The sequence below is a fragment of the Prenolepis imparis genome, unplaced genomic scaffold, assembly GCF_030444845.1.
Source record: "Prenolepis imparis isolate NDT839.2.m4 unplaced genomic scaffold, iyPreImpa1.0 SCAF_15, whole genome shotgun sequence".
Lineage (NCBI taxonomy): Eukaryota > Metazoa > Arthropoda > Insecta > Hymenoptera > Formicidae > Prenolepis > Prenolepis imparis.
Window position 1 is genome coordinate 5030711 of NW_028141173.1, and position 17250 is coordinate 5047960.

Genomic DNA, 17250 nt, shown 5'->3' on the forward strand with positions numbered 1-17250 from the left:
AGTTTTGTGTACGTGTGTGTGGATTAAAATATTTTAGATCACGGAAAATATAGTAGCTCCTTCTCGATTAGCTAATAACTTGGTTATACTCATTGTCAGATAGAAATCAATACTAGCATCACACACGCAGGCATAATAGATATTGTATCTCAATGTAATAGATCCTATCTGGAAATATTTAAATAATAAGATATACGTATTATATTATATTAAGATATTATATATCTTATAAGATATTATATATTAATATAATAGATATTATATCTTATTCAAGTATTTCCAAAAATAAATGATTTTTTCGCGCAATTATTTCGATTGCGTTATCAACAATGTGTCATAATGATTAAAGATAAGTTCACACGTATCGATAATTAAGATCGCTCAATCATCGTCAATAAAAGCCATCCCTTTTTTGCATTAATTGTAAGATGGGCAAAACGAGACGGTTTGTCCGATCTCGACCACTTGAGTCTCGCTAATTTAATAATGCAAGATGTGTATCTTTTCTTGACTTACCGATTCCCCCAATCCACTTTATTGATTATCCGTAGTTTCAGCTCCCGCGTCTGATCCGTGGTGAGGGTGCCGGCCAAAAGTTGCCGCCGCCATTCCAGCAACTCCCGCATCACTTTGCGCAACGCATTGAATTTGTACTCCTCGCGTTCCTGCGACAGATAGCAAAGATATTATTGCAAAATTTTGCATTTTGAGTCATAAAAAAAAAGTTTGACGTATATCCTAAAAAAAAAAAAAGATATGTCCGAAATCAATTTCCTTTACCTATATTGCATAACTTTATACAACGTGAAAAACATATATAAAGTATTAATTACTGAGAATACTAATTATTGACAAAATTTTGTACAAATAAAGGAAGTTTATTCGGAGAACCTTTGTCAACTTCGAGGTACATATAAAACTCGGAAATGACGGAGAGAAACTTTTCCAATGGACAAGAGAGCAAGGAGAGACTGAAAGAAAGAAAAGCATCGCAATTTTCTGCTCGTCGATCGCAATTTTTAATAATGGAAAGATATTCCCTTTAACCGAAGCGCACAAAGGCAGAGATACTTTCGCAGCTTTTAGGAGGGATGGCGGAGAGGGCAGGGGGAGAGAAAACACGAAGCGGCGAACGAAATATACTCACCACGTACAGCCTCTTCCAAATCCCGCCCCACTCTCGCAGGACCAGGATGACTTCCCGGACCACCGGATCCTCCAACGGTATGACGGACTCGAAGAGGCCCTCACTGTCGATCTTGCACGGTTTCAGGTGCACGTACGTGTTAGGGAAGATACCCTTCACCGCGCGATTCTTCGTCGAGAAGCCTCTGTACCAGCCTGAAATTGTCGAAACACCTAGCTCGGTAAAACAGCTGATCGATTGACACGATGATTTATGAATTTTGAATTATATAGAAATGTTTTCATGCGCGTCTCTTTAATTTTTTCCCTATTGCCAACATCATTCCTGATGATCCGACTATCAGGGTGCTACATATCATCGGGTTTCCGCTGATGAGCTTATCAAGCTTCCCCTGATCTTGAACGAACGCGGAACTTGCAACACGCGTGATCTATATATATATATATATATATATATATATATATATCTTTTTCTCGAGAAAAAAGAGATAATATTGAATGACTTACCCGCACATTCCTCCAGAATCTGCACGGTTTCTCCGATTTCCAGGGGTAGTCCATAGCGCGTGTCCCCTCGCCAGTTGTACACAGCTGTAAAAGAGAAACATAACGGACTATTATCTGGGAACCGGTGCAGTCACGATGCGATATGACGCAATGATATTTTTAACGAGCGCCGTCGCCGTCGTCATTCATCGGCGTTAACTAGATCTGGCTACACACCCGCGTAAACTAATATAAGCATCACGATCGATAGCATAACTCCACGTTTACATTCGCAAATCATGCTTAAATTTGCATTAATTATACCCTAGATAGGGCGCTTTCTTTATAATAATTTTCAATATTATTGTAATATTATAATATTACAACTTTATATGTCATTGCATGTCAAATTGTAATATTATAACGTTATATGTGTGTCGTTGCATATTATAATTCTATTATTTTGAAATTTGTGTAATTATAATATTGAAAATTATACATATAATCACAATTAAGAAAAATACAATATATTTTCTATATATAAAATTATATTTAATATTACAATTGTACACAGAGAGAATTTTCTGAATTTACCTTGAAAATCATGGTAATCGTGAGACAATGTGGTATGGAAAGAATTTTATGAGAATTTCTCTAATTAATATTTATCACAATAAAAATAACAATATCTATCACAATAAAATATAAAACATGTTTGATTAATTTTACTAAACTGCATGGTAAAATTCAAACATTTTATATTTTATTGTGATAGATATTATTATTTTTTTATTGTGATAAATATTAATAAAAAAAATTCTCATAAAATTCTTTCCACATTGTTCCACGATTACCATGATTTTCAGAGTAAATTCTAAGAGAAAATTCTCTCTGTGTAATATTAAATATTAAATATATATTACGTTGTAATATTACAACGTTATATGTGTGTTGTTGCATATTATACGTAATTCTATTATTTTGAAATGTAATTATAATATTAAAAATTATATAATCACAATTAAGAAATCAGAAAAATACAACATATTTTCTAATATACATATATTATATTAATTGTGTCTTTCTCGATATGATACAATATTGAAGAATAATATTGTCGCATCAGAAGTGATAAGATTCTACCTATCTACCTATCTATTTTTATAGAGATATGAATTATTATAGTTCGCCCTCCCTATCGCAACACTGTGCTTTTACGCACTTTGTTTACACATCGACAAATACCAAATTTAGGATAATATCGACAATAAAAATTGTTTGCTTATCGTCCATCACATATGCATCCCTAAGCTCTGTCTCTATAGAAATAGATACATGCCATCGGCTCCTTTCCTAGAATTGTCAGACCCGATAAGAGACTCCGGGGCACCGGATACTCGTCACGTATGACGAGCCAGCTTCCGGTCCACGACTGCCGGAGAAATGCACGCGAGACGCATCTCAATGAGTGCGTTTCCCTCTCTCTCTCTTTCTCGGTATCTTTCTCTATTTTTCTCTTTCTCCAACTCTTTATGCCTTTTCTCGTGGGTATGCTTTGTGGTAGGTTTATATATGCGTAGGTATACAGGGTGTGTCGAGAAAGTAGCGAGAAATTTAAAATCTAGTGTTTCTTTGGTGAGAATTTAATATGAGAGACGCCTCTGTTTATTTTAATTTAGCAATCAATAGTATATAAAATTCAATGAAATTCTAATGGCTGAGTAATATTGTTATCAAAGTTAATTAAATAATATATATTTCTCCCAAAAGAGAGAAAGTAATATATTGGAAATTACTCTTTTACATTCTTTCTATAGCAACAGGCAAATTTTTTTGTCGTAAAAATTTTCATTAAAATAAAGCTTATCTAAAACTTCTCTCGAAGAGTATCTTTCTTTAATTTAGCAGCACATTGCTAATTATTATATTATTATCCCCGATATTCAAAAAATAATAAACTAATGTTCGCGATACAGTACTTCAGAGATAGAAACTTGCAATTTAACGCCGAGGATGGGATGTACACTATTCTAGCGTATTTTTTGCAACATCCTGTATACTATTAACTGGCATTGCGCATTTGCTCGCCCACTGAATTGTCCGATCACGAGCGATGTGCGATGCGTAGGACTGCGTGGCACAATTTTCGACAGCGTTACACGCGCGAATGGTCCGTATTCCATCGCGAGAGCGTTCATTCACGAAAAACCGATATCGTTCATCGCATACGTATCATGACGAAAAACAAGCACAATCATCCAATGCAAAAATGCGAATATCCGCGCGACGTAGCGTAATGCGATTTTCAGCTGCACAAAACTGATGAGAATCCGAATTGAATTTCAATCTCGCAGCTCATTTAAAGATGAATGTAGTGTAAGCTAAAAATCGATAGTGTGAATAAATTTGGTAATTTAAAGGGAAAGTTAAATTTTATGTTATAATGAAAAAATAATATATAAAAGACACATATCTTATACTTAATAATTTTATTATATTATATAATGTTGGAAATTCAAAATTTCTTAACTTATAACTTGCGCGTTTTATGTGCGTGTTTTTTATATTTGTAATATTTATTTTATATTTTCATATACTTTTAATACTTATAATTTTCACATAATTTATATATAATAATTATGTGTATATTTCCAATTGTGAAATCTTAACAGCGAAAACGAACAAACTAAAATAACACAGCGAAACGTTCCGTTGATTTATATAGTTCGTGGAATCGCGAGAGAATATAGAAAAATCTCTGCGAATCAATGACGCGAAACGTTTGCACGAATGATAGTATCCATCAAGTTTTCTTTTTTTTCTGTCGGGCAACAACAAAGAGATATTTTTCAGTGATCAATCGACAGAGAATCGCGACAATGCATTTACCACGTGTTTGCTGCGAGAAAGATAGCGCGATCAATAGAATGTCATACGTGGAATGTTTTGCGTCTACCGGATGGTAGACGGATCATTTTGCATAGTCTCTTAATCGAAAATTTCTCAACATACCAGACAGATGAGCTGTTGTTTAGCTTTCTTTGTGAACGTCTCTCTTTTTCTTGAATATTGTTAAATTTATTATTCGCATGACGAACGTCAAAATGTAGAAATAACGTGAAAACATTCTCGAGTGAATTTAAATGATATGTTGAGCTAGAATAAAACTATGAGACTAAGATTAAGAAAAACAAGAAACAAAATTTAATTAGAAAAATTTAGTAGAAAATAATAAAATTAAAATAATAAAATTAAATACAATGCAGATATAAAAATAATATGCAAGATACGATAGAGAAAAAAAAGTGTAGTTTCGGAACTATGTCATGAGGTTTTTATCTCTGCATTCTGTGCGTCTAATATAAAATAATGAAATTATTTACATAATATATATATATATATATATACTATACAATGTTATTTATTATATTCTATACACAGTATTATCTATTATCACGCAAAAAAATTTCTAGATGTCGCAACAAAAATTATCGCTATTTTTTGTATCTGATAGAATATCGTTTGTCACAGATAGAATTTTTTAGTTCTGTCTCTGTCATTTAGATTGATTACGTGCAAAATATATACGATATTACAATATTTGCTAATTGTTTATCTACCTCAGTTAATTTTTCGCACCTACAAAATTTTTGCTATAGTTGCAAAATTCATTTTTTTTAGTGTATATAAATATCAATCGGCAAAGGATCGCACATACAATGGACACATTTTTCAAATATATATAAATATATTAAAAATGGGCGCATCGCACGAAAAAAATTCCATTCTTGGCAAAGCAACACGAACAAAGGACAGGCCGCGAAGTGTTCGCGTCGCACGGCTTTCCCCCATGGCTTTTCCCGGGGAATTAAATCGATAACTCCCTTTCTCGGCCGTACGAAACATTTGCGACCCGTGAGGGGACCGCAAGCACAGGCCTGGCAGCCATTTCTATCGTTCTTTTCCTAAATTTTCCGACCCTACGTTCCCATTCTCTCCGAGCGACAATGCCAAATTCTCTCGTGTTACATATTTAACGCCGTTTAAACGTCGCCGCGGAAAAAAATTATATATAAAAACATTTATATCTCTACACAGAGAGAATTTTCTCTTAGAATTTACCCTGAAAATCATGATAATCGTGGGATAATATGAAAAGAATTTTATGGGAATTTCTCTGATTAATATTTATCACAATAAAAATAATAATATCTATTACAATATAAAATATAATATGTTTGATTAATTTTACTATGCAGTTTAGTAATTAATCAGACATGTTTTATATTTTATTGTGATATAGATATTATTAATATATTAATCAGAAAAATTCTCATAAAGTTCTTTCTATACCATATTGTCTCACCATGATTTTCAGGGTAAATTTTAAGAGAAAATTCTTTCGGTATATCTAACCGGTTGAGAGAGATATAATTTTCTCGGAGAATTATTAAAATCGCGAAAGAATTTTTGTATCGAGAAATAAAATTATGCAGAGTAGAAAATAAAAGACGACTAGACGAAGGAATAAATATATGATAGGGAAAGGTAAGTTCACGCGAGGGAGCATCGTTAATGCTCCCTTGCCGGTATGTATACACGAGCACACACGTGGTACCAGTCACACGTGCGAAGCCGGCATCAAACGTCAATAATGCCGGTGGTAGGATGCGGTACGTTTCGGAAGGGTCGCGAAATGAAGACATAAACAATGACATCTGAAATCATAATGCCTCGTGGACCCTCGTAATGGGATGCTTTTCCATTTTCATCCACGCTCATCTTTCTCGATGAAAATTTCCCCAGCAAGAAAAGCTCGTCACAATATTCGAAAATTGAAACTCCGTGTATTATATCAAATAATATATATATATTGCAATAAATTTATACTTGAAAATTTGTGCAATATTATCACAAACATTAAAAAATTATTTTTAAAATATTTTTCTAAATTTGATCAAAAGATTCTAAATTATTATATGTATATCGTGTTATATATATTATTCCCTTTTGATTACTTTAGTTCTTCGCGCGAAATTTATTAATTTAGATTTTTCTAGGAAGAGTCGGAGATCCAAGAAAATTCTCGCGATTGCAAATTACTGTCGTGACTATTTTTGCCGCACATTTTTCGCACCGGAAACGTCGCTTTATATGCGCGATCATAAAATGTCAAAAGCATCAAAGCGATGGCAATGCGGTATGTATGTATATGCCAGTTGAATTACCGGCAGCTTTTTGCGCGTTTAAAATGTGGTTAACAAACGGCAAAGACACGGCGAGACGGCAGGAAGTGCGATAACGTCATTCATATACATATATTGCGAAATATAGATATTGTCGATCCTAATATTAACATTTATGCGATCGAGTAGGTCTTAAAATAGCATCGCGCATTATAGTGTTTCTGTCGTATGAGATGGAAAAACGTTTAATTCATTGGCATAATAAATTGCACAATGCGAAAATAGACTTTAAATTTTCCATGAAATTTATTTGTCATAAAAAACAAGAAAGAGAAAGAGTTTGTATATAATATATAATTTTTATATAATATATATAATAATATATATATATAATATGTAATTTTTTATGAGATATAGTCTCTGCTTATAATCGTAGAAAATAATCAATCTCTAAAAAAAATAGATACTTATTGGTAAATAATTAAATTTTATAATAACACTTTTTCCCCTCAAAATCAGAAACTGATGGAGATCGTTCTGTAAAATTTGGAACAAAAAGTATTTTCAGCTTGGGCAAAAGCATTACGGTATTGGTACCGGAAACGTGTGCAAGATAGCCGCAGGTTAATCATAAAAAATGGACAGTGCTGCGAGGCTTTTCCGACTGGGATGGATCTGGCCTTTTACGCTTAGGGTTCAGTATATACGAGGGTCTCGGTAATGGCAGCAATATAATGTATCTGCAGACTTGTCACACGAGAGAAAGAGCGAAAGAGAGGAAAGGAAAGACAGGTTCTACATCTATATACGACCGACGTTAAAAAGAAATAACGCATAGGGGCATGACCGCGTGAATAGTGTCGTACATTGGTAGATTGGAAGATTGTGCTTTAATCACGTCGCTGACATACACACTTGGCCAGCGCAAATCTGATGTGCGTATTATACATATACATATATATATAATCGAGAAAAATCCCGGAAGCGATATTTCTCCCGAGTACTATAAATTTTTATTAATTTTATTAATTTTTTTATAAAATTTCGGTATGATAAATTTTTTATAAAAATTCTCATAATTATTTATTTTATTTATTCCGATAGTTCTCATGAGAAAACGATATTTCTCCTGAATACTATTATACATATATACACAGAGAGAATTTTTTCTCTTAGAATTTATCCTGAAAATCATGATAATCATGGGACAATTTTACTATGCAGTTTAGTAAAATTAATCAAACATGTTTTATATTTTATTGTGATAGATATTATTATTTTTATTGTGATAAATATTAATCAGAGAAATTCTCATAAAATTCTTTCCATACTATATTGCCCCACGATTACCATGATTTTCAAGGTAAATTCTAAGAGAAAATTCTTTCAGTGTATTAATTATATATTAATTTTTATAAAAATTCCCACAATTATTTATTTTATTTATTTCAACAGTTCTCACGGAAAAGCCTCGTCTAATAAATTTCCTAAGATTTCTCTCCCTTCGAGGAAGACCAAAGGGATCGAGTGAAGCGAAGGAGGGATTAAAGGATCGATTCGTCTAGATATTCGCGATTAAAGGGCGCTATTTATCGGATTAGAGAGTCGCTTGCATTGCTTTGAAGAAGACCGAGGCGACGTTAACGACCTTAAACAACTGCCGCGTGGATTAACGCGAGCGTTAATTAATCGCGAAAAAAAATGCAGGCCAAGCCGTAAATTGATTCCGAGCCCAAAGTCCCAAGTCTCGCTCTCTTCGCCTTCCCACCCTTTCCACCCCTCTTTTGCGATGTCAGAGATCTTTGAGCAAACGCGGCCGATCCTCTCCTCGCATATTCAACATTCCAGCGATCAAATTCTGTTTATACTACGTTGTTATTTTATGAAACATGTCTTGTGAAACCCGGAAAATATCCGTGTAATCTGTTTCAAGAAACGTAATATCATTTTTCTTCTCGTTAAAAATATTCTTTCTTGCGTTTTTCTGATGCATTTTATCCATATATATATATATATATATCGCATATAATTCGCAGTTTTACGTAAAAAATTTCGAATATAAGATAATACGTATATTCTTATATAAAATAATATTAAACAAAATTTATATTATATGTATATGTATATATATGTAATAAAATAAAATTACAATTAAAATAAAAATTATATATATGCACATACGTATGTGTACGCATATATATAATTTTTATTTTAATTGTAATTTTATTTTATTAATTTTATTTTAATTTAACTTTAATTTTCTAATATTATATTAAAATATATACATTAATCTTATATTAAAAAATTTATTTAAAACTCCGAATTATATATGTGTAGAATTCTAAACAATAATAGAATGGCAACTAAATTTTTACCTGAATAATATAAAATATTTTCTTTCTGCATTACCTATATTAAAAAATTAGTAGTTACAAGAATCTTAAACTTGCGACAGCTTCACACAGAGATTTGTGCAATTTTAGATACTTAATTAGATACTCAAATATTCTAATATATTTTCTAATATAATCTAATATAAAAAAAAATTTAATTTTCTCTTTATCGAACACTCTTTGTTCCTGATGTGTACTTTATCTTTACTCGACAATGAAAACGCGATAATACATATATGAGTCACGTTTTCCCGGAATAAATCGCACGTAAAATTGCATTCATCGTGAGATTCTAATTTCTAACCGTCAATTTCTGAACGTCCAATGTGCACAAAGATTAACCTCAATGCTCGAAGAATCATCATAAATAATCGTTGTAATTACCGAGATCTTGTCATCATGCACGAATTATCGTAGATATACTCACTCATATACAACGACTCGAGATGAGATGATGACAATTCGAAATAAAGAACGGCGGTGAAGAGTCGGTTGAAAATTTGGTCGCGCGGATCCGGAGCCGGCTCGGTCTTATCAAGCGCGGACTTTACTACTTGCGTGCACGATCAATGCATGAATGGAGCACACGCAGGAGCACCTACACGCACGCATTCACGCACGCACGCACGTACGCAGCGCAGAATAACGAGCGCACAAGTATATATACATACACAACGTCGTCGCCGGCGAGATCTCTCGGTGTGAACGTTCTCTCGTTCTTGAGACGATCCGGCTCGACCACGAGTGACGAAACCGGACGCGACATCACGCGAGCTATCGTTGTCGTCTAACTTCGCGGACAACTTCACGCGATTGTGGCGAATTCGCGCGCGCGCTTTTCGCGGCAATTTGACAAGTTCGATTCGACACCCGAGAACTAAGAGGAAGGAAAAAAGATAAGAAGAGAGGAGAAGAGTCCCCTCCACGCTGGATGGAAAACTCACCGACGGCGTACTTGGTGGTTTTCATCGTCGTCCACATCTTCGGGTAGCCGACGATTGACGCCGACGACATGGGGACGTGGGGATTCGTTCGTCGACAGTAGTAGTAGCAGCTACATGCCACGGTGTTCGTCCGGTTGTTTTCTTGCTCACGTGCTGCGTTGACCGAGCACACTCGCGTCCTCGATGACGATGCGACGACGTCCACTTATCACGAGCGATTCGAAAACACAAACATTGGGTGTGTTTTTGCTCGCACACTGCGTCGTCGACGACGACGACGGGATGCCGCCTCCAGCGACGTTGCCGGTACGGGCCGCGAGCCACGACTGACGGCAACGCCGCCGCCCTCTGCCGCTTCGGGCAGCGAGTCACGTGACGTCGCGTCACGTGACAGGTGCTATACATACGTCACGCGCCGCGCCAAATGCACGGTGTACGAAATGATCTAGATAGAGCGCGCGATAGAAATTAGGGCTCTGCATTCAATAGAGAAAATATTAGGAATAGGAATTATTTTAAAATAATAAAATCGAAAAAACTCTGATATATAAATACAAATTCGAATATAAAGAGTTCTTATTAGCTTATTAGCTCTTATCAATCCTTTATATCCGAATTTGTATTTTTAGGCCCTGCGCACAATAAAAAAAATATTAGGAATAAATATGAAATATTAGGAATAAGAATTATTTTAAAATAATAAAATCAAAAAAACTCTGATATAAAAATACAAATTCGAGTATAAAGGACTAGTAAGGGCTAATAAACTAGTAAGAGTCCTTTATACCCGAATTTATATTTTTATATCAGAGTTTTTCCGATTTTATTATTTTAAAATCCTAATATTTCCTAATATTTAATATTTATTCCTAATATTTTTTCTATTGTGCGCAGGGCCTTATATTAGAGTCTTTTTGATTTTATTATTTTAAAATAATTTTTATTCCTAATATTTTCTCTATTGTACCTAATCCGTGAATGGAGAGGTCCGACGCTATCGTCCACACCTCCGATTGGCTACGCCATTTTGTTACTAAAAAAATAACTAAACTTTGTGGGCATAAGGATGAGTTTCCCCTCTAGCTGTCATCGCGTGTAGTCGGGTCAAAATCATTCACAAACGGTTTTCAACGGTCTGCAACGGTGACGCGATACGCGATCGTATTTGTCACGTTTTGTCCTTCGATCGGCCCGGATCAGTCTCGTGCAGTCTCGGAGGAGGGACCCCAAGCAAGTTGCGGGTTTGCGAGGAACGGCAGGATTTAGAGCGCGACACGACCGAGGTATCACGACGAGGAGAAGATGCGGCCGGACTCGCGCAGCGTGTCGTTTACGTTTCACCGGGAGGTCCTCGGCGTGCGAAACTCGCCGGAGATGGTGCGGACGTCGCGGAACCTGCGCCAGCGTTTGCAGGATCGATTCGAGAAGGTCGGGGACGGGGCGAAGGAGAAGTCGCCGAAGACGAAGGACGCGGTGGACCGGGCCTGGAACAACATCAGCCTCGGCAACGTGTCCGCGGACTCGAGACGAGCGTTACGGAACGGCGCCGAAAAGCTGTCCAAGACGATATCTTCTGTGCGCACAACCTTCGGCACGATATCCCAGGTATGAGAGGAACCGTAAATCTCGATCTGATGAAAGATTTCGATTTTATTCTTCTATTTTGTGTCATATTTTATCCTAATGATTCGATTAGTGTTGACAGATTTGAATTAGCATCATTCCTCATTCGTGAATTGATCATATGGGTAATATAAATTAATTTTTTTTGTTAAATTGTATGAAAGTAAAAAAGTTATATTCAAAATACAAGTGCAACTTGCAGTCATAATTTACTGTGTATTACAATTTATTATTTTCATATCAATCTCAGTATAAAATAACCATCTCTCAAATTAGCAGAGAAGAGTTCTTATGTTAGTCAATTAATATATTCATTAAAAATTCTGCTAAATAAAATAATGTAAATTCTATGGACTGCAACGTTGCATATATAATAAGATTGTACGCAAGTCTCTAATAAGAAGAAATAAAGAAAATCTAATGAAAAAGAACAAAAAAGAACTTAATACATAAATAAAATTAATATATAATTTTATATATTAATATATAATATATAAAAAAAAAGCAAACAATTAATAAATTTTTGTATATATGCAGAAATTCAGAAGCTCCACGCGCAGACGTCAGAGACTGGAGGAACAACAATCGCCACGCAACATGCAGACGCCTCAGACTCGTTCCCGCCAGCTCTTAGGTCGCACGCCGACGAAGCTGTACAGTCCCTTCGGCATCGAGTCGCCGAGACACGCCTGGGACAAGGAAAACGACATCAACACGCCAGCGCACACCTCGTCGCCGGAGTGCAACGCGCGATACATAAACTGCAGACCGTTTCGCTTCGCGAAGGCCAAGGGATTCTCCGTGCTGAGATAAGAAGGTTACAGGAGGGTGCCTCCTCCAGCGAAATTGTTAGCGATCTTTCTCTTTACTTCCTAAGCGAACGCAGTCGGGATTGCGTGCCTTGTGCAACATTTATATAACGAGATATAATTTATTTGTGCGTTTAATCGCGAGAGACTCGCCGCGTACGAGGTAAACATTTTTTTTATACAAGTAGCATTTATATAGATATGCTAGCGTATCTTCATAATCATTCCACATCGCTTACTTCGCGCATATATATTAATATATATCGTGAAAGATTCTATTTCTACTTTTTTATACGTATTTATATATACACATGCCGCGCAATAATGTATGCGACGAAATACACGGCAGGGCAAATATTTTTAATTGACAGCATGTTGAGACATCTACAACGAAATCAAAGCGATAACTCAAAATCTCGCGCGAAAAAAAATTCAAAATTGTTTGCGCGAAAATCATCGGAGAAATATTTAATACGAGAGTGAAAGATTTTTATACTTTGATATATAGCGCACAAGGAGTAATTTCTTGGATAAGTTTTTTTTTATAATACTCAGAAAAATGTGTTTTAAATTTGTGATACTCCATAAACTGAGAATATACTATGCAGTCGTATCATTGTGTTGTGATCATTGACCATAAAAGAAACAAGAAACGTACAACTTTTTGATTAATGTTAAAGGAATTATTATATCTCGTTTATCTATCCTATTCCGACGAAATTATGTATAATAAAATATTCTCAGTTTATGTTTTATTGAGATATATATATAAATATATATATATATATATTTAATTATATTCTCGATATACACGTGTACAATAAGTGGTTTTTTACAAAGAGAAATCGTTGCTTAGAACGATGAAAATAAGGCAGCTCCGATGTACTCGACCTTAGCCCTGCTCTCAAGCTACCACATATCTAATTTATTTATTGGCACATAATAAAATTTTTTACCGAAACAAAAAAAAATAACCGGATATTTCTCCAAAGCAATTTAGGGGACTCCTCCCGCGCTTTCGTTATACGTCCCTGAATTCTATCAGTACAAATCCGAAGTTTCTAACCGTTAAAAATTCCTACGCAAAAGACGCGGATCCGCGAGTGCGAGAGCATATCGCCGTTTACATTCATCAAACTTTACATAAATTCTTGGTAAACCCGCTCTGAGTGTCTCAATAAGCTCGAAATAATCTATTTAATCCAAATAATCGCGATTCGTCTTTAGTTGCTATTTTTGTTGATAGAGGGTTACACATAAGTAGCCATCTTTTGTGATTTGTGAGACCGCATGCAGTCAGTACACGAGAGTTCGGCAAGCAGTCAGGCGGCTGGCACCATTGGCAGCCATAACTATTATATATATATATATATAAAAAAAAAATATATATATATAGTCATAGACGTATAATACGTCTTATATATATAAAATCGTATATCGTTCCCGGATCGCGAATTGCACGCAACAATATTCGATATTGTGTGTGTCTGTGTAAATAGTAACCAAAAGGAAACATTGAAGCGAATAGGACAGAGAACAACCGGTGCCGGTTCGCGCCAGTTGATTTAGGAATGCACCAGGACGGTCCGAAACGCATAAATGCACCCGGAATCTGAACACGAAGTAGAAACAAAACTTCCAAGGCCGGTGAGTTCTCAAGTCGCAAAATCGTGCCAGTTCTTAACGCTTCCTCTATATTCCACAATTTATATAATATATACATATATTATCACATAATATTCTTTTCTCGCACAGCGTTAAACTGACACATTTTAACATTTTAGGCGAAATATTTACTTAATTAAGAATGAGAGAATCTTTAGAGAAAAGATCAATCCTAGAAAAAGAGAGAGAGAGAGAGAGAGAGAGAGAGAGATAAAAAGGGTGGAGGAAAGAATCAAAGAAGTGGGGAACTCTTGCTTCGTGCGAAGCTTGTAATACGATCTATCCTTCACGCTTAGCGAGGAATTGATTCGCGAATCGCGGAGAATCATCGCGCATCTATTTCCGAAGCGTACATACATTTTATTTTATAGCTGTCGAATATGCTGCAATTTTCACGCGACACGTGAAAGAAAATTTTGCACACGTCATCTCGACATGGCTACGTCCGGAGAGGAGGGGAGGGTATTGTATATGAAAATTCTGTTTACTTCGATCCATATTTATACCCAGCGATAATAACGTTAAAATGCGAGTTACGACAAGATTCCCGGATTTTATCTCTCTCTTTCTCTCTCGCGCGCGCGCGAATTGTTAGTTTTAATAGCCGTGTTAAGAGAACTGAATTATGGAGTGAGAATCTAGCGAGGTTAGGATGCGATTTCCTCTCGCGAGGTTAGACATGTAATTTCCTCTCGCGAACGTTTTGCAATCGCGCGTTCTTTTGTCACGTGATATTCTCTCGGATATGTCATTTGACATTTCATTAGCTCGCGAGTAGGATATTATATATAAAAATGCATACGTCTGAAAAATGCACCGAATGCACGTGAAATAACGTCATTTCGCGCTTCTCGATTTCGATGATGAACGGAGTTTGACATCCGTGAAAAATATGTAACATAAATATGACAGTTTATAAAATGTCAAATTAATTGGCATGAATATATTTCCGTATTTCTTTTAACCAACTGTCACATGGAAATGCACGGATTCCTACGATACGATACGTGGAATTCGAGCTTCCTCGGATGTGATAATTCCGCGGTATGACATGACATTCCTCGCCCACGCGTCTCTCACGAGTATTATTCTCGCAATCAGCTGTTCCGTCTTTAAGAGAAATTATAGGAAGTAAAAAGAGGAATATGTTGTCATTTATACAAAGAATATTGTCGATGAGGAATCATTGTCGACGTTGAAAAATATCTCGTTTATTCGCTCCTCTCACGAAGAGGCAGGGCGTGTTTCCCGCTAAATTTTTGGCGAGAGGGAGAGGGAAAGAGGGGGAGAGGCGAAACATGACAGCAGGAACGGTGCATTGTGCATTGCAGCGCAATGCAGTGTCCTGTATATAATGCGTTCGTGCAGATTCCGTTTCTTCTTAACTTGGCAAAGATATAATTCCGCGAATTATATAAGTGTGCCATGCACAATTTAACTGCGCACGTTTCGTATTGAATGACAATTGAGTAAATTAAAAATTGTACGCACTACACATATAAAAGAAAATGACAGATCGCGAGCAAGATGTATAATTGGCATATTTTAATCAGTAATTGTTAATCTAAATTTTTTATACATGTATAATTTGTATCGATAAATAATTCTGCACACAGATATAATATAAAAGTTCTCTCTTTCGCTTTCTCTCGTGTTCGAAATAAACAAATTGACGCGATAGCGAATAAATTCGCGCAATTTTACTCGTTATCACTTTTACTCGAATTCGTCATCGATAGAGACGACGATAGGCAGGTCGTCGTTGAAACAGGAGTATGTAAAATGACCTTGCTAGCGAAACAAAAAACGTGCGTGCATGCGAAAGAGAGAGAGAGAAAAAGAGATGACTATCGCGAGTCGAAGCGATCTTTTGTGACAAGATTTGTGCATTTTTCGTGCAGACAAGGTCTTCTAGACAGACAATAATTGTAGTGAATTTGAGATATGTTCGCCGTCCCTTCGTGGGAAGCTTTGAGGTATATCATCGATAAGCAGACTCTTTGTTATTGGGAGTCTTCTCTGTAATACTTTTATTGAAATTTAACAAGGAACAGCGAGACCAATTTCTCTATAGAATCTTTAGAAAACGATTGAGAAAATGACATCCTGAAGGACTAAACGAAAAGTAATAATAATGTATATTTATTCTCATTAGAAAAAAACATTTAGAAATACATTTGCATCCAGCTTTTAGTGTGGTAATGAAAGCAGGTACAAGCTGATTCATATTTAACCTTAAGTAGAATAAAAACTGAAATTAGGTAGATCTTTTCGTCAAAAGTCAACCTAAAAATTCGAGATACGTAACAAAATTTTATTCCCGTATTACAGCATAGAAATAATGATTATCGAATTGTTAATCCATCTCTCTTAGATAGATCCTTAGAAAGATGTACTATATTTATTTACTTCGTTCGATTAATAGCTGGGGCTAAAATTGCGGCCGAATTTTCGTTAACTCGACACGAGAGAGAGAGATGAAAATTATTTCACACACTTATGTACGCGGCGAAATATAGCACGCGCTTATTTCTGACAATCATCTATTTCTCGACATATCACGACAAGGACTATATTCTTGGCTGGGATTTATGAAATGTACTCCGAGAAAGAGAGGGACACGTGCGAGCGATTAGCTTTTATCAGCATCTCACGTCGGTGTCGGCTGCAAACGCGGTTTCCGTCTTTCTAAGACCTTTAATTTCGTATGCGACGATCGATCTTTTTTGCCCGAGAACTTGGGTGCACGATATAGAATAAATGACACGTGCGCGATAAAGGAAACGCGTTTAGGGTTTAAAGCAATCGCGTGTTTTACGACACTCGCAAAAGTGGGACACATTTTGTCGCGTTCACGTAATGTCTTCGTTAAAGGAGACTGAAAAAACCGTTCCAGAAACGCTTTAAGGTTCGACCCTAATTCGTAAATTGTACTCCGGAATACGTAAGAAATTGGCATAGGAGATGATTCGGCGGGAGACGCGCGCCAAAATTTTCG

General features: G+C 35.8%; 2 protein-coding genes across 5 annotated transcripts in view; one reads left to right on the top strand and one right to left on the bottom strand.

Moving 5' to 3' along the window:
- Positions 1–10469, bottom strand: part of Spg (dedicator of cytokinesis spg) — a 55609-nt gene extending 45140 nt beyond the window's left edge. For all 4 annotated transcript variants that reach the window (XR_014426940.1, XM_083055142.1, XM_083055141.1 and 1 more), the window contains exons 1-4: positions 10156–10469; positions 1654–1737; positions 1148–1341; positions 517–665 (exon numbers count right to left, since the gene is read on the bottom strand). Coding sequence is in view for 3 of the 4 variants with exons in the window: in XM_083055142.1 (XP_082911268.1) it covers positions 517–665; positions 1148–1341; positions 1654–1737; positions 10156–10225 (497 nt within the window). In the remaining variant the exon portion in view is untranslated. The remainder of the gene's footprint in view (positions 1–516; positions 666–1147; positions 1342–1653; positions 1738–10155) is intronic.
- Positions 10470–11248: 779 nt separating this feature from the next.
- Positions 11249–13986, top strand: LOC145946321 (uncharacterized). The gene is made up of 2 exons (XM_083055886.1): positions 11249–11760; positions 12316–13986. The coding sequence occupies exons 1-2, from the start codon at positions 11458–11460 to the stop codon at positions 12589–12591; spliced, it is 579 nt and encodes a 192-aa protein (XP_082912012.1). The 5' UTR covers positions 11249–11457; the 3' UTR covers positions 12592–13986.
- Positions 13987–17250: the final 3264 nt, after the last annotated feature.